Consider the following 23,864-nt stretch of genomic DNA (forward strand, 5'->3'; position numbering starts at 1 on the left):
TACAGATTCAACATTTTTTATTCTGAAATTCAAGAGCTTCAGGATAGAGTGACAAATGAACAGGTTGTGAAAATCTTTACCTGGCAATCTGATAACTAGGGATGGCAAGAAAAGAAATCTCAGAAATCAAAAAAATCTCAGAAATCCACAATGGATAAAACAAAAGACTACAAACTGACTACACTGAAAAGGCTTGGGCTATAAAAAGTACAACACAAAATCACTCCAAAGGAGGTAGGCACACAGCTATAAAACGAAACTGTACTTGACAGACTAAGCTGTGAAATATTAACAAATTAAAATCACTCCAATGGAGGAAACAAAAAGGCTATGAAACAACACTGCAAGACTGAGCTGTGCTGAAAAGATTAACAAAAAAAAAAATCACTCAAGAGGCTATGAATGAACAGAAAAAAACAACAATGAATTCATTACTTCGACTATGACTTGGAAGAAGGACAAACACAAGCACAAGACAAAGGGAGTTGCGGACTCAAATATCACAAGAGGGTAATTGGGGAACTGGTGGAAAAATTCAGGGATCAGGGGAAGACGTCAGACTGGAGACAAATGAGGAAGGGCAAGTGACCTGAAAAGAGAGGAGAGTTAGACTTCCAAAATAAAACAGGAAGTTCACAAGACAGAAACCCAAGACAAGACAAAACCTCACCGCTGTGCAACAAATACAAGTAATAGAAAACAGAATGTTATGTGTTAGTGTATGAATATGAATTTCATTTCATTTAATGTGAATGGCCTGAACAAGCCAATTAAGAGTAGTAAAGTGCTCACACAAATGAAGTCCCTAGGAGGAGACATTGTATTTATGCAGGAAACACATCTGTCCAAAATGGAACATGAGAAATTAACCAAACTGTTTAAAGCCCAAGTCTTTTATTCATCATATCACACATCCAGAAGATAGATAGATAGATAGATAGATAGATAGATAGATAGATAGATAGATAGATAGATAGATACTTTATTGATCCCAGAGGAAATTCAAGTGATCCCGGAGGAAATTCAAGAAGGGGTGTTATAACAGTGATAAGGAATCATCTTCCATTTGAAGGGGCGAATACAGTATGCGATAAAGAGGGCAGATATGTTTTGTGGTAGGGAAGATGGAGAATATATTACATTACATTATTTTAGAAAAGTAATTTAAAACAAAGACAAGTGTGCTACAAGTATATATAATGCACAATGACACAGAGTATGTAAATCCATTAATACTATGGGAAGGGGCAAAAGTTGTGTTACGCATTGAAATAATAGCATGCCTCATTTAGGAAGAAACAAGAAGAAAAGGCAAGGACTTCACTTGAAAGTAAAACTGAGGAATTAGAAAAAGAACAAAAAACAAAGAACATAAAGCCTCTGGGGAAACCTCAGTATTGGAGAAACTTACTTGAATGGCTTTTTAAATATGGAGAAAGAAAAATCATTGTCCTTCTTAGGACAAAGGACATGATGATGGAGGCCCCAGAGCAGCTAAGGTGTTAGCTTATAAACTTAAAAAACAGCAAAAGAGATTATCAGTAATGCAACGTAAGTACAAAAACACAAAGGCAGTAATTAGAGGTCAAAATGAGATAAGAAATCAGTTTGCAAAATATTAAAGAATTGTATGATGCTGCCCAAAATCCTGTACATAAAAGAATTACATTTTTCTCAAAAGTTGAATTTATCTAAGGTGACCGAAGAACAGAATATCACACTTACAAAACCAATAACAGGAGGAAATTCATAATCATATTAAAAAACTTAAACTACATGTCACCTGGAAGTGATGGATACACAAATTGTCAGACTCGGCAAAAAGAGAGGACTCAGATGCAGACTGGCAATAGTAATGACAGGTTTTATTTGCAGGTTTGTATCTCTTCAGACAGAATGATAAATAAATTGGCTAGGAAAAACTTTAGGTCCAGAGGACAAGACAACAAGAAACACAGAATGAACAAAAAACGGTCCCATAGGAGGAAGGAAGAACAGTACTCTGAATTTAAAACTAAAGTTATGAAAATTTAATAAACAAAAAATCACTCTCAGAGGAAAAGCTCACCAGCTTTCAAAATTATCTACTCTTACTATATTACAAAATTTACCAAAGAAAAATGCCCCAAAGGAGGAAAAAGCAAACGTTATCATTACCTGGGTGAAAACAAAAGGTCTAACCAAAAATTTTGAAATTCAAAATCACTCCTCTTCAGAGGCATACAAAGACAGAAAATAAAGCTTGACAACACTTAACTTGATGCAGAACAAGACTATGAACAAGGCTGGATGTATTCGACAGGACAAACAAAATACTCTGGCAATGCAGACTGTGGACACAAAGACTTTATACACATGAGGGAGGGGAGCACAGGTGGAAACAATCAAGGATTAGGGATTAAGTCAGACCGGTGACACAAGAGGAAGGGCAAGTGACCTAAAATGAGAGGAGAGTTGCTTTTCAAAATAAAACATGAAATTCACAAGACAAAAAACCCATGACAGGACATTCCGCACCGTGGTGTGACACAAATGAGTTTTTTAAAGAACTTTAGCTGAAACTTGTTACACTTTTGTGTAAAACATATAACTGGGCACTGGACAAGGAGACATGGGCAGTAACATGGAATGCCATTATAACAGTGTTGCGTAAGCCAGGAAAAAATCTGGCAGATTTTTTAAATACAGATCATAAACTTGCGTAAGCCAATACTAGCTACTAGATTAGCACAAATTATACCTCATCTCATGAATCCAAATCATTCATCCATCCATCCATCCATTTTCATCCACTTATCTGACCGGGTCGCGGGGGCAGCTGCCTGAGCAGGGACACCCAGACTTCCCTCTCCCCGGACACTTCCTCCAGCTCTTCCGGGAGGATCCCAAAGCGTTCCCAGGCCAGCTGAGCGACATAGTCACTCCAGCGTGTCCTGGGTCTTCCTCGGGGTCTCCTCCCGGCAGGACATGCCAGGAACACCTCCCGAGGGAGGCGTCCCGGGGGCATCCGATAGAGATGCCCCAGCCACCTCAGCTGGCTCCTCTCGATGTGGAGGAGCAGCGGCTCTACTCCAAGCTCCTCCCGGGTGACAGAGCTCTAAGGGATCTTCAAGGGAGTGCCCCGCCACCCTGCAGAGGAAACTCATTTCAGCCGCTTGTATCCGGGATCTTATTCTTTCGGTCATGACCCAAAGTTCATGACCATAGGTGAGGGTAGGAACGTAGATTGACCGGTAAATCGAGAGCTTCGCCTTTCGACTCAGCTCTCTCTTCACCACAACAGACTAATACAACGACCGCATTACGGTAGCCGCCGCACCGATCCGCCTATCAATCTCACGCTCCATCCTTCCCTCACTCGTGAACAAGACCCCAACATACTTAAACTCCTCCACCTGAGGCAGTAGCTCTCCCCCAACCCGGAGGGGACAAGCCACCTTTTTCCGGTCGAGAACCATGGCCTCGGATTTGGAGGTGCTGATTCTCATCCCAGCTGCTTCACACTCGGCAGCAAACCGTCCCAGGACATGCTGGAGGTCCTGGCTCGAAGGAGCCAACAAAACCACATCATCCGCGAAAAGCAGAGATGAAATCCTGTGGCTCCCGAACGAGACCCCCTCCGGACCGTGGCTGCGCCTAGAAATTCTGTCCATAAAAATAATGAACAGAACCGGCGACAAAGGGCAACCCTACCGGAGTCCAACATGCACCGGGAACAGGTCTTACTGCCAGCAATGCGAACCAAGCTCCTGCTCCAGTCGTACGGGAACCGTACAGCCGTTAACAGAGGGCCTCCGACCCCGTACTCCCGGAGCACCTCCCACAGAATGCCCCGAGGGACATGGTCGAATGCTTTCTCCAAGTCCACAAAACACATATGGACTGGTTGAGCAAACTCCCATGAACCCTCGAGCGCCCTGCGGAGGGTATGGAGCTGGTCCAGTGTTCCGCGGCCCGGACGAAAACCGCATTGTTCCTCCTGAATCCGAGGTTCGACTATCGGCCGAACTCTCCTCTCCAGTACCCTGGAATAGACTTTCTCGGGGAGGCTGAGGAGTTTGATCCCCTGATAGTTGGAACACACCCTCCGGTCCACCTTTTTGAATAGGGGGACCACCACCCAGGTCTGCCAGTCCAGAGGCACTGTCCCCGACTGCCATGCAATGTTGCAGAGACGTGTCAACCAAGACAGCCCCACAACATCCAGAGACTTGAGGTACTCAGGGCGGATCTCATCCACCCCCGGTGCTTTGCCACTGAGGACCTTCCCGACTACCTCAGTGACTTCGGCTTGGGTGATGAATAAGTCAACCTCTGAGTCCTCAGCCTCTGCTTCCTCTATGGAAGACATGTCAGTGGGATTGAGGAGATCCTCGAAGTATTCCTTCCACCGCCCGACAATGTCCCCAGTCGAGTCAACAGCTCCCCACCTCCACTGTAAACAGTGTTGGTGGAGGACTGCTTCCCCCTCCTGAGGTGCCGGATGGTTTGCCAGAATTTCCTCGAGGCTGACCGATAGTCCTCCATGGCCTCCCCGAACTTTTCCCAGACCTGAGTTTTTGCTTCCATGACTACCCATGCTGCCGCTCGCTTGGCCTGCCAGTACCCGTCAGCTGCTTCAGGAGTCCCCCGGGCCAACCAGGCTTGGTAGGACTCCTTCTTCAGCTTGACAGCATCCCTTACTTCCAGAGTCCACCACCGGGTTCGGGGATTGCCGCCATGACAGGCACCGGAGACCTTACAGCCACAGCTCCGGACAGCGGTGTCAACAATAGAAGTGGAGAACATGGTTCATTTGGACTCAATCTCCCCAGCCTCCCTCGGGATCAGGGCCAAGCTCTCCCGGAGGTGGGAGTTAAAGACCTCGCTGACAGAGGGTTCTGCCAGACATTCCCAGCAGACCCTCACAATACGTTTGGGTCTGCCAGGTCTGTCCAGCTTCCTCCCCTGCCAGCGGATCCGACTCACCACCATGTGGTGATCAGTTGACAGCTCAGCCCCTCTCCTCACTCGAGTGTCCAAGACATATGGCCGGAGGTCAGATGACACGACCATAAAGTCGATCATTGACCTCCGGCCTAGGGCGTCCTGATGTCACGTGCACATATGGACACCCTTATGCTTGAACATGGTTGTTTGTTATGGACAAACAGTGACTAGCACAGAAGTCCAGTAACAAAACACCACTCTGGTTCAGATCGGGGAGGCCATTCCTCCCAGTCACACCCCTCCAGGTAACACTGTTGCTGCCTACGTGAGCGTTGAAGTCCCCCAGTAGAACGACGGAGTCCCCGGTTGGAGCACTCTCCAGTACCCCTCCCAGGGACTCCAAGAAGGAGTTCGGTTCCAGAACCGAGACTGTGCGTGAGAGCGAGCCCGACTATCTCTAGCCGGTACCGCTCAACCTCTCGCACCAGCTCAGGCTCTTTCCCCCCCAGTGAGGTGACATTACATGTCCCCATGGCTAGATTCACCTTCCGGGGATTGGGTTGCCAGGGCCCCCACCCACGACCACCACCCAAATCACACTGCACCTGCCCCTTCTGGACCCTCCTGCAAGTGGTGAGCTCACTGGAGGGCGGGCCCACGTCGCTCCTTCGGGCCGCGCCTGGCCGGGTCCCATGGGCAAAAACCCAGCCACCAGGCGCTCGCCTGTGAGCCCCAACCCCTGGCCTGGCTCCAGGGTGGGGCTCCGGTGACGCCAATCCAGGCGACGTATGCGTCCTTGATATTTTCTCTGTCATAAGGGGTTTTTGAACTGATCTTAGTCTGACCTATCACCTAGGACCTGTTTGCCTTGGGAGACCCTACCAGGCGCATTAAGCCCCGGACAACATAGCTCCTGGGATCATTCAGGTACTCAAACCCCTCCACCACGATAAGGTGCCGGTTCAAGGAGGAGGAATCCAAATCAAACTGGCTTTAATAGTCAAAGACAGCTTGTTGCTAATGTGAGATGAATATTAAACCTTATTGAGATAGCACAGAAAAATAATCTACATGCGGCAATAGTTACCTTAGATGCCGTAAAGGCCTTTGATAAGATCTTATGGCCTTATCTATTCGAAACCTTAAACAAGTTTGGTTTACACGACAGGTTTATAAAATGGTTGAAAGCTATGTATAAAGAGGGTTAGGGTTAGGGTTAGCGTTAGTCTAATGGGGTAATATCTGACTCTGACTTTTAATAGTTCTAAAGGAATTAGGGGATTCCCTTATTCTCATTGATTTTTGCATTATGTATAGAACCACTGGCAGGATATATTAGGTTAGAGCAGAAAATTAATGGTATTGACATAGCAGGAGTCAATCATAAACTGTCAATGTATGCAGATGATATAATAATCTACTTGTCTGATCATGAACAATCAGTTGAAGCTTTGATGAATGTAATTGGGGAACCATTTGGGGCTATTCATTAAATGTTAATAAATCAGAAGTAATGATCATGGGTGGCACAACTGGTGATGAACCAAAACATAAATATACATTTCATTGGGATGTGGAAAGGATGAAATATCTTGGGATTAATATAACAAAGAATTTGGACAACTTGTTCACAAAGAATTTTGATGAATTAATAAGACAAATCAAAAAGGACCTAAACAGATGTTCCATAATCCCACTCTCTTCGTGGGAAAGAGTCAGATGAATTATACAGATGAACATACTACCAAGATTGTTGTTTCTTTTTAAAGCACTACCCATATATATTGTCTAACATTTTCAAACAGTGGGATTCTATTATAGGGAAGTTTATAAGGAATGTCAGAAAACCAACAATTAAATTGAATTTTCTTAAATTGCCTAAAGAAATGGGTGGCCTAGACCTTCCAAACCTGCAAGCTTTTTATCAAGCAGCGCAAGTAAGAAATGTTAAAATTTTTGTGGGAGAATGTTCACATACATAATGGAGAAATACAAAAATACAAAAAATCATACATTGAGAATGTAGACAATATATGGGTAGTTGCTACACTTAAGGATTGGATGGAAGTCTGCCACAATTTAAAATAAATGAAGATGGAATTTTTTTTTGAAAGAATTGGGCAGTGATCCAGACTTCTCTCCTAATAGAATCGACCACACGTTTAACATATGGCCATCCAAAGGTTTATGTAAATTTGGACAAACGTTTGGGGATAAAGAAATGAAATCTTTTGAACAGCTATCGTTGCAATATGGTTTGCCAAGTCTCATTTATTTTGATTCTTCCCAGTGAGAAGTTATCTTCTTGATGTTGTAAAAAAGAAATCTATCCAAGAAATAAACCCCCTCATATAATGCATGCTTTAGATATATGACTGTGGTACTGAAACAAAACTCTTAACTAAATAGTATATTTGTTTTTAATAATAAGAATAGCATTAATTAAACAAATCACAAGAAACTGGTTAACAGATGATAATTTAAGTAATGCAAAATGGAAGGATCTTGTAAATGTGATATACGTAATGGAAAAAATAACAATGAGAATTACAAAGTCTATATTTTTGAAAAAAGATGAGGAAAATGGGTAAGGTATATAACAAATAATATCTCTAATGATTTGTAAAATATGTTTCTCATAGATATTATATATATTTTGTCTTGCTTGTCTTGTATCTCCTCCCACAATTGTCACCAAACTTGCTGGAGAGTATCTTAGGACCGTCCTCCACAAAACGTTTCTCAGATTTTTGATTTATCAAAAATTAAGCCTACAGTGCATCAACATGTTTGACTGTAAACAGTACTGTAAACTTATACTATCAAATACTTGCTAAATACATTTTCAATCTTCCTGAAAAAAATGAGAATATTTTGGAGTCATGGTTGATGAAGTTTGGGAAATATCAGAATGATATCTCAAAAACTGAATATTTGAGGGCATTTTGAATTCTGTTCTCATGGGAACAACTGGAGTCAATGTAAGAGTGGCATTTTTAAACATCAGATTTTCTCTTATGAAGCAAAACACAAATCACCAATATTTCCATGCTGTCAAGATGCAATTTATGTATTATCAGATTTTTTTTTCAGGTAACAGAATTTCTGACATTTTGACAATTTTTGAAATCTGCCTTGGCAACAGCTGCCCAGACAGTGACACCCTGAGTCGACAGATGAAGCTACACAGCAGGTCTCCCTTCCAGCCAATTAGCTCAGTGAGTTAGGAGCTGGTTCTTGGTGTCAGGGTTGTGGGTTTGAGATCCAGCAAAGATGATGATGACAGATCAAAATGTCAGATGTCCTCAACATGAAACACAAGACTATTGTCCTGATGGTGGCATCACAGCAAGCCTCTAAATTAAATAAAAACAAATAGCTTGGACTGGACCATGGGTGAAAGCTAACCAAATTTTACACAAAGGTCCAGTCTCATGCCAGATTACCTCAGCTGTAAACCCAAGCCAATAATCCTGATGGTGGCGCTACAGCAAGCATCTAAAGTTCAAAACTTTGATGAAAGTTCTGAAGCTGTGGTTGATTTGTTATGAATTTTCAAACTGTAGCCTCATTATTGAAGAAACTTTTGTACATTTAAACCTATTAAAAATGATCAAGTACATCACTCATTTTTTTTTTCAAAAACTGTAAAACTTCTAAGACCTATTTCCTCTCTCCTCCTTTGATTTACCAAAAATTGAGCCTCAAAAACTGAATTTTAATTTTTTCTTTCATGTGAACAATTGGAGTCAATGCAATAATGACATAGCTAAACATCAGTTATTCACTTATGGAGCAAATCAACCATTTTTAAAAACAAATTACCAACATCTCCATGCTGCAATTTGTGTATTTTCAGATTTTTGTCTCGATAGCAATCTTTTACAGTGGTTTCAAATTTGCCTGCACAACAGTGAATGGCTTATCAATTTGTGAATTTGTCGTGCCACTTGCCAATTAGCTCAGAATGATAGATGACAGTCTTTGGTTCCAGAAGTTGTGAGTTCAAGCCTCAAATGGTCCAAAATGAACATTGTTGTCAACTGTCTTGTCTTCCTATTCTCCTGATTGTTGCTCGGAATTGCCTAAATTTGCCAAAAATAGCCCGGACCCGACCCATTGCTATTTTTTTAAAAAAAATTTTGTCACAATGTCTGATTATTTTGTGTTATGTTTTTTTTATTTATATATATATATATTTCTCAGTGGTGGCTGGTGACTGAAAAAAATGGGGAGGACAGGAGGAAAACCCATCCACGGTGTCATGTTATTTTATACAAGTCAACTACTTATCCGTACTTTCTTATATTCAATGAAAATTAAGCAATAAAACAATGACTTACAAGACTTCTTTAAAAAAACATTCTATTAAATGGCAAAAGGCTGTTGACATTAGGACCATGAGAGAGGAGCAGAGAGCACAGAGGCTGTTGTCGTCAGGACATCAGGACCATGAGTACATGTGTAGCAGGCAACTGCGCTACCCACTGTGCTACCGCAGCAGTCAATATACTCACTTAACGACAGCACAGAACATCACACTCATCACCATCACCCAAAACAACTGTGTTGCTGCTCTGTATTGTGTCCCAGTCGTGCCGCTAACGTTTTGTCCTCCAGCAGGACGATTGAAATGAAAACTATGAACTATCTCTCTGACTGCTTCTCTCTGATTTCTCCGAACAGTTTCTTTCAGAAATCTGCTTATATTTCCTTTGAAACCGATTCCAATATCGCTGAAAACTCCATATTTCTTGTTCGGGGATGGCTGGCAGTGAAAGTTGTAAAATACATGGAAGTATTTTTTGTTTACGGTTGTATAAATGTGAGAATGAAATCTGGGAACTGTTAATGGACCAACCTGCTGTCAATCTTATATTCTGGTTGCTGATTGGTAAGGAAGGACGTCCTCCCTTAGCGCGTCATTTCACGTGTCTTAGCCAATCATAGATCAGCAAATTCTAAATGCACTGAGTGAATGGAAGGAGATCTCTCCCATGGAGGACAGAAGCCCTCCGTCCTCCTCTACCCCCCACCTTCCTGCTCTCTGCTCCTCTCACAAACTGCTCTGTCTCCTCCGTCTGCAGCTGAAGCTGTTGAACCGTTTTAAGCGAATTTTCTTCCAAAGAAGAAACTTTTTTTTAATTATATATATATATATATATATATATATATATATATATATATATATATATATATATATATATATATATATATATATATATAATGTTAATGTTTCATTTCTTTGTGTGTTTCCCGCCTGTGTGATTGTCTACACCACTCTGATGAGTTTTACCTGTTCCTCAATAACCTTCCTTTCCCAATGCGCTCAGTCTTCCAAAATCCAAATGTCGACACCCGCCATTCAAGATGGCCGACTTTGTGTAGGGTTTTTTTGGTCACATGACCCCGCGCAAGGGTGCGCTATGGAGTCACTTGGTCACACACATACCCAAAACATTTTTCACCAGGTGTGACCTGTGGGCAGAAAGAAAAAATCAGCTTGATACAGCGCTGATAGCATTCGGGCCCTAATAATAGTATTAGTTCTCAGAAAATGTATAACATAATATGTAATTTAGTTTCTCAGAACTAAAACGCTTTTGTTCTGAAAAAGTGTTACCGGAAGTAGATCCAGGGAGCGGAAGACGGGTCGCATGCTTGTGCTTCCGGCAGTCCGAGCCGAGGTCTTTCAGCATGGCTGCGATTGGTGTACACTTTGGTTATACATGCGCTTGTGTGGCGATATTTAAGGTGAGTCGCGTTCAGTTTAAGTCTACGGATTATTCTGTTTGATAAAACTGTGATCGGCTTGATCTCAATTCGAAAATTCCACGGTGAAAGCGTCGTTTGCCAGTAAACTAACGTTACGATATGACAAATTGAGTCATCATGTGGAATAGTTTCGACATAATGAAAGGTGGTCTGAATATACTTACATCTGTAGATATCTTTCATATATATATATAGATATATATATATATATATATATATATATATATATATATATATATATATATATATATATATTTCACCGTGCGCAGCGCACACTTAGCGAAAAGTAGGCCTGCTTGAACTATTTCAAAGCAGTTTCCCCAAGAAAAAGCTGTCTTTTTTATAGGTGAATTGGTAATGTTTAGTGTTATGTGCTGTTTGTGTTTATACTGTTAATTGTAACGGATGAACAGTATTCTGAAGTTCCAGTGCAGTTTTGAGCCACAGCAGCAGCACGAAATGCGGCTGAGATGCACATAAACCTTTTTAAAGGCACATCTTTCTCACGATGGCCCTTATAATTATTATATAATATAGCTATTATTATAACGTGAGCCCCCACCCCCCAAGTGTGAGAAATTAATTACGCCTTATTTAGGACCTAATATCTCATAGTCATTGACTCTAAATCCCCAGCATGAGACTCTGAGATACATTGGTACATCCCACTACGTCCACGTTTCCCTCTCCTTGCGTCCAAGCCCCTTAGGCCAAGGATTCATGGAGGGGCACAAGCAAACCATGGGAGTAGAGAGGAAATGAGGAAATATGTTCTAATGTTTTAAGAGATTAAATATCTTTGCCGCTCCCCAATGTGAGTCAAGGAATTTAAAGGAGAGATTCACCATGTTTTATATGGATATCCAAATCAGTGTTTTTGATAAATGTAGCTAATTTGAGCATTAAATTCCTTAGTGCGTTATGTCTTAAAAGAGAAAGCTGGGTTATTAGTTTTCCTGCTTGCATATCCATGCAACCTCGTGACAATCCACCCCCTAATTATTCCAAACCTGCCAAGTCCCTGAAAGTAGCTCTTTCAAATAGGGATGGTAAGATTCACCGATTTGTGTCAGTACATCCATATAAACATTTTGTATCAATTAAAAATGACTTATATCTATACTTAAAATGAACTAATTTAGAAGTAAGACCAAGTGCTTGTTTCCGTTCTTATCACCACGGCCACCATCGGCCAATTCAGTCAGAGTCTTGTCTCACACAAGTTGGAGGCAGGGGGAGCAGAGCACCAAACAGCAGGCTTGAAATCAGAGCCGGTCAGAGAGAAAGTAAGCATGGATGAAGAAGAGATAGACTCGCCGGTCACTTACAAGTCTGGCGTTTGGGGACACTTTGGCTTTTGTAAAAGAGATGGCTTGAGAAATGCGATCTGTAAAATGTCCTGTGCCACGACCAAACAAACAGGGAGCGCAACCAATTTTAGCTCCCACCCGAAGCGGCAACATGGTGTTAATGTGACAGAGAGGTCTCAGCTCCAGTGGTTAGCACCAGCGGAGGTGCTGCTGCTAACACAAGTGTCAGTGTTTGTGTCGCTGCGTGGTGTACGCGTGAGTTTTCCTCATTCCTCATCCTCATTCTGAAAACATGAGTTGTGGTATACGTCATATCACTCCCTGAGATGCAAGGCAAAAGTCTAAATGTATATTTTTACTAAGGAAAATGACAAAAATAATAGTTGCGCACAGTGATTTGAGTAAGTTTAATCCGATGACTTGTTTGGAAATGTTAACGGTTAGATTACTCGTAGCGGTCAGATTACATTAGAGTAAGGCGTTACTGGCATCACTGATGGTGCAGCTTAAGTGCAACATGAGGCTTAAAGATTTAAAGAAAAAAATAAAAACAGGAGAATTAACTTTGAACTAGTTGGGAGGAAAGTCAGAGATATGGACCCATTTCAAACAAGTCGTGGGCAGTGACAACATGTGTGTCAGTCTGCACAACCTTTGCATTCATTCAGCAGCTTATAACTGCCAAAAGGCACCACTGCTTAGAGTTTAGTTCCCCATTGTCCTTGTTTAAAGTGTGAGACACACTGTAGAAATAAAGAATGAACATGAACTATCTCACCACTTTGTCTGCCATTGTACAGTATTCTTCTGCGTCGCATCACATCGTATCACACTGTATTCCATTGTGTTAAACCAAATTATACTGTATCGCACTGTATCGCAGTAGGTGGGAGAATCGTATTGTGTCTTATTGGTGTTGTTTCATATGAATCTTTAATGTATCGTATCATTGGCAGTTTATTGAGATGCGTATCGTTATCACCTCAGTGTTGAAGATGGACATTCCATCTTTCAAATGGGGCTGTGTACAAAAACATGTCTGCATTAAGTTGGCTACGTTACTGCCAGTAAAGAGGAAAAAGAGTATGTGACGGGAAGATCATAGTTTAAATTTATATTACAATGTATTTGTAATATACATTGGCTATATGTATATTTTATATAGGGAAATGTGTCTTTTAATACAATTTATCTAGCATTCTTTAGATAGTCTAGCGAGAAAAATATGATTTCATAAAATGATTTACAATAAAAACTATGAAGACATGTTTCAAAATGCTCAACGAATACGATGGAATCAATAATATAAAAGATGTTTGAGTTAACCAATTAATAACCATGTACTGATGATCTGAAGTATTCATAGGGCACTCATTACATCACTTCAAGTCTTTTTCAAGAAACTCTATGCAACAAGGAGAAAATATGCCTAACTCTGGGTTCACCACATGGTGTAATATTTTGTTGTGTTAACGATTTTAGAAAATGACCAAAAGAGCAGGACTCAACATGCAGCTCACTAAATTCTCTGTAGCTGCGAGTGTGAGGACTATTATTCCCACTTTTCTCAGGTTGTTTTGTGTGCAGTGGGAATGTGTACACTCAGCATTTTGGTGGTTAAATTCCGTGAAGTGATGTCGCATTATTAACATCAAGTTGTGGTGCATAAGTAGGGGAAGGAATTTGGGATACGGTCTATTCAAGAATGTTTAATTCCTGGATACAGTGTTGGAGATGGAGCCCAGTTCATCTCTATGAAAGCAGCTCAGGTGTGTTTTGAATCCAAAAAAGCTCCACTTCCCAGCTATGAAAATACCTGGATCACCGACCAAGCTGTTTAACTAGGGATGTAACGGTATGAAAATTTCACACCGCAGTATTAGTGACCAGAATTATCACGGTTATCGGTATACCAAGGTATTTTTTAAATGTCTTCAAAATGTTGAAAAACAACTGATAGACTGATAAATTGAAATAATTTCATGAAGATTTATTTTTAAATAGATTTACTATATATTGAAACAGTCCAAATCCAAAATCTTAACAAAACACTGCAAAATCAACATTAAACAAATACAAATGGATGTATCAAAACTGTGTAAAATAGGTCATTGATTAAGGATATTTCGCCCATTTTTGATGTGGAATAAAAAGCTAATTTTCCATAAGTAGTCTATGATCTTATGAAGTACTTCCTAGACTACTTGCATGAATAATATGAAGTGGCTTTCCTTAATTTTTACTGTATTTACTGTAATTACTGTAAAAGTATTGTAATTTTCATGGGTCTGACTATGAGACTGCACTCTGACCCACAGTCACTATCAGCATCTCCTCAGAGTGGTTTCATTACTATTACTGTAAATGACCAGTGGTGCTAGGAACCCTATTGTAATTGCAAGGATTTTTAGGGGGCCAAGCCCGAGGGGCCGAGGGAACGTGTATGCTTGCAGATTGTGACTTAATTTTGGTCAATTTCAATTTAGAATTGAAATCATGACACTTATCAATAACTTTTAGTGTCTTTTCCATAGGTGCAAGCAGCTGTTGCATATTTTCTAAGAAGTTAAACTGTATGCCTACATATTTTCTAAATATATTTACATTTTTATGAATTACAATTCTCGTTTTCATTTTTTCCCCTTTTTTTATTTGTCATATTTCTCAGCAATTTAAATAATTTTGAAGCATATTTCCAGGAAAGCCGCTTTCTGGAGTCAAACCCTGAAATGCATGATATCCCATCCTTTGGTCTTTACAAATTCGTATTTCTTTATTGAAATGACGGCTTAACAGGTTCTGTTTTATTTGACATGCTTTTAACCATATATCACCTCAAATGCATTGAAAAAAAACACATTGTATCACTGGCCAAAACACAGCATTAGACAACAAAATACTCGCTCAGTGTTCATCTTTCCCTTTCAGCCCTGGTGGTCTTGACTTTTCTCCAGTTAAATTTGCATTAAAGCAGACAAGAAAGAAGTTTTGTGTTTGGAGTGCGAGCTGACATACATATATGTATTCTCTTGATCTATCACGCCCTCTGGATACCCCAAGGTGGAGAAGAGAAATCCATGCTGAAATATCTGGTAGTTCTTGTGAGTACCAGTGATTTCACTGGTTCTCGGAAGGTAACCAGATGTCAAGGCGAATATGTTGTCTGTCTGGTTTACTATCAGGTTTAGCAATTTTTCCTACAGTAATCCACACAATATTTAATCACTCATTTATTAAAAAAAAAAAAAAAAGGATATGAAGCACCTGTTGGTATCCTTCTTGTTCATTTCAAACAGAGCTTCTGTTACCTACATTAAATATCCTCTTTTATTTCTAGTGATGATGAATAATTGAAATGGGGTGTACCCACTGTCAAAAACCCACTTTACCTGTTTTTTACTGTGTGTGTGTGGTTCAGGATGGGCGGGCTGATGTGGTGGCTAATGATGCAGGAGACAGAGTTACTCCGGCTGTGGTGGCCTACAGAGACACTGAGCAGGTAAAACATATTGACCCCAGTGGAAGTCTTGATTGTTGCTGTTGACATAAATTTTCAAATTCCTGCTAAATCTGAACAAACTTCTCTTGGATTTTTTCCCCCATGTTTTGTGTGTGTGTGTCTATATATATATATATATATATATATATATATATCTATCAGAAAAATAGCAATGTGTACTGAAAAACTAAATTAAGATAAAAAGTGATGAAATTTAAAAACTATAACCCTGACACACCCTCACTCACTCACTCCATTCTTCATTGTTTGAGTTGCTCTGTGAATGGCGATAAATTATTTATTAAAAGTAATTCTGGGACTGCATTTTTCCTTATTTGTTCGTACTTTATGTAGGTCTTAAATTTAGTTCAAAATGGTCTGAAAATGTCTTAAATTTGAGTTGTTCAAACATGCAGAAACCCTGCTATTTGCTAGTCTGCCTGTTTACTTGTTTTTATTTTCTGCAGATTGTAGGTATTGCCGCTAAGCAAGGACTGGTCCGCAATGCTGCCAACACGATTGTGAAAGTCAAACAAGTGCTGGGGAGAAGGTGATCTACTTTTTGCTGTCTTGTTTTCAAAACCCTATTCGAAAGGAGTTGCAAGAATAGCAAGAAATATAGGAAATCTACTAGGGGTTCAATGTAGCACGTATTTGTCACTAACCAGGATGGAACCAATATTAAGGTTTGTTTCACACAGTCATATGACAAATATGTTTGACTGTCATATGGAGAGCGCACATGTGAATTGGTGAGATTATAATTGTTCGTAATTAATTGGTAGTTGGCACTAATGCTGCTTTCAAATCGGTTGTGTGGCAATGTTTCAGAGAGTGTTTGCGAGAACAAACAAGGATGTTGTCAGCATTGTTTCACAATTCTGTGTCAACATGCCAGCATGCCACCGAAGCAAGACAATAAATGAATGTCCCTGCTGTTTTAAAGAAGCCTCTAGATGTCAATCTTAGTTTTTTTTTTTATCTTTATTTGTATATCATGGAAATATTCAGGAGCCACAACAATAATAACAGCTATAATAATCAAATTCAAGATAGTGACAATACTAAAAGCTGTGAAACAACTATATTCTTACTATCATGCGTCATAATACTAAAATGATAAGAATACGTAAAAAATTATGATGGAGATGATGATAGGAGCCTACCTCTACTTTGGGAGACTCTAGGCACAAGTAACCCTGTTTTCTGGGAGCACAGTGTTCTAATGTGGTATTAGGGTACAATGAGATGTGAAAGCAGACAAGGCAAAAGACATTACCAAAGTAATTGGTATTTACATCACAGTAACATTTTCTTTTTTTCAGCACTCAATAAAGGTGTGAGAGTATGTTCACTGTTAACTTCTTATTGCACGATCAAGCAAGATGAACCAGCTTTTAGTTTCTATGCTCTTCATCTCTTGAACAAGCTTCCTGATTACATGGAGTCTGCTAAAACTGACAGGGCTTAATACAATTTAACTTGTCCTGTCAATAAGTTAGATACATAACTCCTTTGTAATATGTAATTATTTATTTGCTAGCTTTTGTTACTGTCGTTTGAAGAACATTCTTAATCGTGAACTATTTATTTGCTTACTTTTCTTTTATTGTATTTTCAAGTGAAATTTGGGATTTTTGTTTATAATCTTGGTGTTCCAAAATTCTAAATGGAATGTGACTGCTGTACCGAGGCACGTATAGAACTGTGAATTCCATGTACCATTACACCCATAGGGTCTGCTGCTAGAAAAACATTTTTGTTTATAAAAAACAGGGACATGCTTGGTTTAAAAGTTTGTCATATACAAGACAGAAGCTGGAGGTCTTCCTCAGGTAGCATTTGTTGGGAATTCGTAATATAATGCCAAGAACAATTTTAATCTGTTCAATAACTGCACTGTGGTTACCAAAGATTATTAAATCCTCATATAATGTACATTACAGACATGCAGAATTACTAAATGAGTTGTTTGAAGTGACTTTGCAATTTTGAATGCATCTTTCTCTGTGTCTCAATGGGCAGTTATGATGATCCAGAGACACAAACTCACAAATCACAGACCAAGTGTCAGGTGAGTTTATTAACAGATGCCATCTTTGTGGTCTATGACATAGACAAGAATTAAATAAACTCTATGCAGTTCTTTATGTACTTGCCCCCAAATTAATAATTCCAACACAGATTTGACTTCCTTAAAATGACATTCATTTTTGTAACACTGTTCATTTATGTGTAGTTGAACAGCTTTTATTAGCTTAGTGATTGTGATTGCTATCTTTAGGTTGTCAACAGAGAAGAGAAGCCTTATTATGAGATTACAGCAGGAGAACACCCAGAGTATGTTGCTCCTGAAGATGCTGCAAAACTCATCCTCCACAAAATGAAAGGTAGTTTGTGGAAAACACACACAAAAGCACAACACATACACACACAGCCACAATTTGATTGATTATTTCCAAAATTTACAGAAACGGCCCAGTCAGCTCTGGGCTCCGATGTCACAGGGGCGGTCATTACTGTCCCTTTTGAATTTGCACATGCTCAGAAGCAGGCTCTAAGGTAGGCCACGTTTTTACCTGCTACAACTATACTAATCTGTTTTGAGACTGTTTATCCATTTGTACCTTTTAAATGAGTCTATCACTTTGTATGTGTTTTTTACAGGGAGGCAGCTGAAGCTGCAGGGTTCCACGTATTGAGGCTCATCCATGAGCCTGCTGCTGCTCTGTTAGCCTATAACATCAGTCAGGACTGTTCTTCTGGAAGGAGGTATAACACTGATGCTGCATGCTAATGACAATTAAGAGCATGGCATTCCTTGTAACTAGAGTTTGCCCTTCATTAAAAAAAACAAAACAAAAACAGATATGGTCAGTCATTGCTGATATAATCAAGGGCATGATTTTACCTGAGATTTTACTTGACATTCTTATGAGTAATGAGATCAACCTCCAAAACCTGACGACTCCAAGTGTACTTTGGAAACTAAGTTGAAGTCACCGAAATTGTATATTCCTCAAGACTGATGTTATCAATAGGCAGGAGAAGCAAAGAAATATGATCTGATTGGCCAAAATGAGAAAGTGGGGGGTCTTTGTAGCTGGTTGTTTCTGGTTTCTGCTGATGATATCATACAATTTCTGCAGTCCATTTTTGAGTTTGCATCTGGGGGAAATGTACACTGCAGCAATAAGAACACTGGTGAACTCTCTGGGCAGATAATATAGTTGAAATTCGACAGCTGGTGAACGCTGTCCATCCACCCCAACTATGTTTGAGCACCAAGATTTATTTTTGTAGACATAGTCTTCCACTGCTCTTACCAGAGTCCTGTGTCATGTCGGGTTTAAACAAAGTCTACCCATCTAGTGCAATAGCTTGATCCAGAATGTTAGGGTTTAACTACATCTCTGTGACAATGTGCCCTAGAGTCACTCATTTCCTGTTGCTTAATGAGCCCTAGTCGCACCTCATCCACTTTATTCTCCGGCAGCTGAACATTAGCCAGAAGAATGCTTGGTAGAGAACCATCTCTTGGTCCAAGTGGGGTAAGCTTAGTTCTGATGCCACCTCTTTCCTTTCTTCCTGTGGCAGTTACATCACTTTCAATGTTGTCTCTTGGGTCTGGCTAGCCACTTAGCAGGGGTTGCCGGAGGAAATTGTGCTCTGCTGCACACAATCCAAGCCATACACTTGATGTTGATGAGTGCATCTCTCTCATAGGCAAAGCTTGTTCAATAGAAAGCGGCATAAAGGCTAAAGGCTAAAAAAAGTAGAAAAAATATACCAATAATGTAGCAAGATTAATGGAGCCACTAGAAGCTGCAGCTGCATCTGCCGTCACCTTGGTCATAGCAGCATTTTAAAATTGGGTAAATAACATGAAATATTTTTGCGTCTTTCTTTCCATGTGGGCTGGTGGTCCCGCCTTGGGGCAGGCAGCATGTGTGTAAATTTGACTGACGCAGAATTCGATATATCAGACAATGATCAGCTGGTCACCTGTCATTGCCAGTCATGCTGAAAACTGGTTGATGCCAGTCCCTAGCTGATGAATTGGTGCATCTCTAAAATTAAAACAAAGAGGAACTCTATCATAATGTAACTTAAATATATTTGTCATCCTGCTGAGCCATCTCCCTCAAAAGACATGACATTGCAGCATCTGTAGATGGCAGACAACGAGGTGACAACTGGTAATAGACAAACCCTCAGCAAGATGTTCAATTATAGCAACATAATCCCCATTCACACTGCCCTGTCAGAGGCATGGATTCGGGGGGTGTTGGTCTGATGGTGTTCAGAGTCTGACAGCTAATCTGATCCTTCACTCATCAAATAAAGGAGAAATTCCACACAAAGCAACAGTAATGTAACTGGTAATGTCTTTGGCAATTCATATGAGAAAATACTTCAACCATACATAGAAAATTGTCTGTCATCCTGTCTGTCCTACCGACTCTTTGTCACATTTCTGTCAGGATCTCAATCACAACATTATAACAGCATCCATATGATTAATGATTATAAATGGTCAACAGATATATGTTTACATTAACAGGTGGACACTAGGGGAAATGCGTTGGGGGGGAAAAAAAGACACATGTCAATGTCATTATGTATACCACAGCCCCCCAGTCTCTTTGTGGAAAGGGCTATGGAGAAAGTCCACTGTAGGGTGCAGAGTTTTGGGTGTATTATATCATATTTGGCTCTCAATTTAAAACCTTCAACAGATGACAGAATTTTTGTAAAATACATAAATGTTGCCTTTTCAGACTTTATGTGGCTGACTACAATTATGATAATATGCATTTACTGTGACTGCAGCAATGTGCTTGTAGCTCTGTCACATACTGGAGGAAAGTTGCTCCTTATCAACACCCACCACCACCTTTATTACTTCTGCAGTATAGAGCAGTGGTCTGCTGTTTATTAAAAATGAAATAATAATGAATGTGTCCATTTTGCACATTACAGTTTAACATTGCAAACCTGCCAATCATGAACTATATTGGATAAATGTTTCACGAGAAATACAAACCAAAGAGACGGACAGAGATCTCTTGCTTTATAGTAAGATTAAGTGTTTGGTTCAAGTGAGGGCCATGGGCACATGTATCAGGCTTACTTGTTGTTAACATTATATCCAACTCAGCTTAATGGCTTCATTTCAAAATCAAAATTAACAGATTCCAAATGATTTGATTTTTGATATGTACTGCATTTACAGCCATTTCCTAGTGTATAAGCTGGGTGGGACATCCCTGAGTGTGACAGTGCTGCAAGTCACTGGAGGATTGTTTCGGGTTCTCAACACGCACACTGACCACAACATTGGAGGAGAGGGCTTCACCCTGGCATTGGCCCAGCACCTTGCTGCTGAGTTTAAACGGTAGGCACTGTGTTTTCTGCTTCTCCTTGAAGCCCTCCAACACCTCATTGCTTCATTTTACACCGCATGTTACACAGTTTTATAGAGGGGCGAGTTTCTCTTCGATATAGCTATACATTTACATGGCATTACAGACCAAGCAGGGATGCCAAATTTTATGGCCAACTGTTAGCTAAAATATTAACAGTGAACTGAATTATCACAACATTGCGTCAAATTGTACTGAAATACATTTTCATCTACAATCAGTACCACTATGCCTTAGATAGTATCAAAGCTAGCAAACAGTGAGCTGTATTCTGCATTTCTGTTGCATTGTGCCAAACATTGATTGATTCAGTTGCCAGCTAATTAGGTTACTTGACCTCCTGGCTATGTTTGCGTATTTGGTGCCTTTTTGAAGAATTTTCCATGCAAATATTGGACGAGTCATATGGCTTACTGCACAGTTAATTGAACATACAGGCTGCAGCGGTGAGCCAAACGCCTGTCTTTTGAATTGCAATGCAAGAGGAGTTAGGTTCAAAGTTTTTGCTCAACAGTTCTATAATTTTTGTTTGTTTTTTTGGTCCAAGCGTGTGTGCTGCTGTTGCTTTCACATGCAGCCATAGTGACATCACCTGTTCCAAAGATCAGCCAGTGGTAGATGACCAGTTAAGTGTGGGTGTGTTTGACCACTGGGTTTGAATCTTGGCCTTGTTGGACTGAAAATATTTAGATAGTTTCTAAAATCTTGTCTTACCCTGATTTAAGGTCCCTTTCCTTCTGACACACCTGCACCTATATAATGTGATCATATCTTTTTAATACTTGACTAAACCTATCCATCCTCATGTTATTTGTCTGTTTGTTGTGCAGCACTTTTAAGCATGATGTGACCAGTAATGCTCGAGCAATGCTGAAGCTGATGAATGGAGCAGACATGGCCAAACACTCTCTGTCCTCATTAGGATCAGCCAACTGCTTTGTTGACTCCCTACACGATGGCATTGACTTTGAATGCAACGTCTCTAGGTAAGATGGTAGAATGATAGCTTGAAAGTTTTTTTTTTCTTTTTTTATACGCAAGTGATTGGGAATATGGTGGCATGCTAAAATACTAAACGTGCAGTTGAAGTCAGGCTGCTACTTTGAAATGCACCATTGAACTGGCTTATTGGAAATTACACAAGAGAGAAAATCACAAAAAGTTGAAGGTAGGGAAGGGAAGTAATCGGTTCGAGAAGCTGGTATTAGCTATGACTTGTCAATGATGATGATGATCGTGTCGTCACAATAGGTTAATGTAATGAGTCTGCAGACAACAATCCAAATCTGTGTGAACATTTCACTATTCAGATGAAAAAAATTATATTCATCATCTACTTTGAGTAAGTTGCAGAGGAGAGGAGCTCTGACAAATACATTCTTTATACAGACATTTGAACCACCAGTAATCGATAAAATGTGACACAAAACCAAATTACCAGCAACAGAAACTCAGACTATGAGGAAAAGTTTTGAGGAGGGAAAGGTAAAGCAACACAAATCCATAAAACTATAATTCCATTCACATAAAGCAGCAGAAACATGGTGGACAACACAACAGGGACAAAATTGGAGCCACAGCCAACCTAGCTAGCCACCAAGTTGGCAAGCCACTCAGCACAGGCAAAAGCTACCAGCAATAATGAGGAAATTGGAAACACACACAAATCGATGGACAGAGTGATGGCGATAGGACAAACACAACAAGTCACCACCAAGGAATGTAAGAAACAACAGATCAAATATCTGGATTCAGAAAACAGAAGTAGGAGACAGAATCTTCCACTGGTTGGCATTAAAGAATGAGCCGAAGGTGGGAATATGATCAAATTCCTTATGGAATTTTTCCCTGCAGTGCTGGGGTTAGCTAGCTTAATTTGAATTTAATTAATCAAATTATAGGTAACTGCCCACTATCAAGCTTTCATATAATTACATGTCTTCAAAACATTGTAACCTGTAGGAAGCAGGCAGAACTTTTCCTTTTGTTCCTGAAATTATCATCTGCAAGCATGAGATGTTTGATAAATTTGTCGGCTTAGTATCATTATTTGCAAAAACAGCTATTGGATTGCACAAGACACTTTGTATGTCCAAGTGACCTCTTCGTTCAGCAAGAAGAGACTCTGGTCACGCCTCACGTAACCTAACAACAATTTTCATTTTGTGTTAATTACCAGTCAAAGGCTTGGACACACCTTCTCATTTTGTGTTTTTTCTTTATTTTCATGACTATTTGCATTGTAGATTCTCACTGACGGCATCAAAACTATGTGGATACATGTGGAATTATGTAGTAAACAAAATTGTAAAATAACTCAAAACATGTTTTATATTTTAGATTCTTCAAAATAGCCACCCTTTGCTTTGATTACTGCTTTGCACACTCGTGGCATTCTCTTGATGGGCTTCATGAGGTAGTCACCTGAAAAGGTGTTGGTGAGATTCACAGTTAGCTCCATGTGTTGTACTTCTGTCTGAAGTATCCAGGAACGTAAGTGGCATTTTGCCAACAGCCCAGTTGGAATTTTATCGCGTACACATTGCCAGTTCTGGAAAGAATGTTGAATCTATGGAAGCTACAACTATGGCAAAGTGTAAATTTAACAAGTGTTGGCTTAAACAACCATTCAATTTGTTAAAAGTGCACCTAATAATGAATTTAAAGCACAGTGTACGCTCTTCAAGAGGACCCTCAAATTGGGCACATTTGGTGTGAAAGCGCTGATGCCACACACAAAATTGGAAAAACACTAGTTAGCTTCCAAAAGTCTCCAGCAAAGTCATGCTATCACCCACTTTTGTATGCCTTTGTCACCAGTTCCCAGTCCAAGTTCATCTGTCTTGCAGTCAAGTGACATTCAAACTATCTTCAACTAAGAAAAACTAAATTAAGATAAAAAGTAATGAAAATGTACAAAAAAAC

The 23,864-nt window shown here is 39.9% G+C and overlaps 1 protein-coding gene and 1 long non-coding RNA gene across 2 annotated transcripts in view; one reads left to right on the top strand and one right to left on the bottom strand.

The window, feature by feature from the left end:
- On the bottom strand, positions 1-10,688 carry LOC119032614. The gene is made up of 3 exons (XR_005078983.1): positions 10,553-10,688; positions 10,226-10,407; positions 1-589 (listed from the first exon to the last, which is right to left on the bottom strand). It is a non-coding gene; the product is annotated as an uncharacterized LOC119032614 (long non-coding RNA).
- Positions 10,528-23,864, top strand: part of hspa14 (heat shock protein 14) — a 19,710-nt gene continuing 6,373 nt past the window's right edge. The window contains exons 1-9 of the mRNA XM_037122026.1: positions 10,528-10,683; positions 15,433-15,513; positions 15,981-16,063; positions 17,539-17,587; positions 17,798-17,903; positions 17,985-18,075; positions 18,181-18,285; positions 20,750-20,911; positions 21,770-21,925. Coding sequence (XP_036977921.1) covers positions 10,627-10,683; positions 15,433-15,513; positions 15,981-16,063; positions 17,539-17,587; positions 17,798-17,903; positions 17,985-18,075; positions 18,181-18,285; positions 20,750-20,911; positions 21,770-21,925 — 890 coding nt within the window. The 5' untranslated portion in view covers positions 10,528-10,626. The remainder of the gene's footprint in view (positions 10,684-15,432; positions 15,514-15,980; positions 16,064-17,538; positions 17,588-17,797; positions 17,904-17,984; positions 18,076-18,180; positions 18,286-20,749; positions 20,912-21,769; positions 21,926-23,864) is intronic.

This window comes from Acanthopagrus latus, chromosome 14 (genome assembly GCF_904848185.1).
Source record: "Acanthopagrus latus isolate v.2019 chromosome 14, fAcaLat1.1, whole genome shotgun sequence".
Lineage (NCBI taxonomy): Eukaryota > Metazoa > Chordata > Actinopteri > Spariformes > Sparidae > Acanthopagrus > Acanthopagrus latus.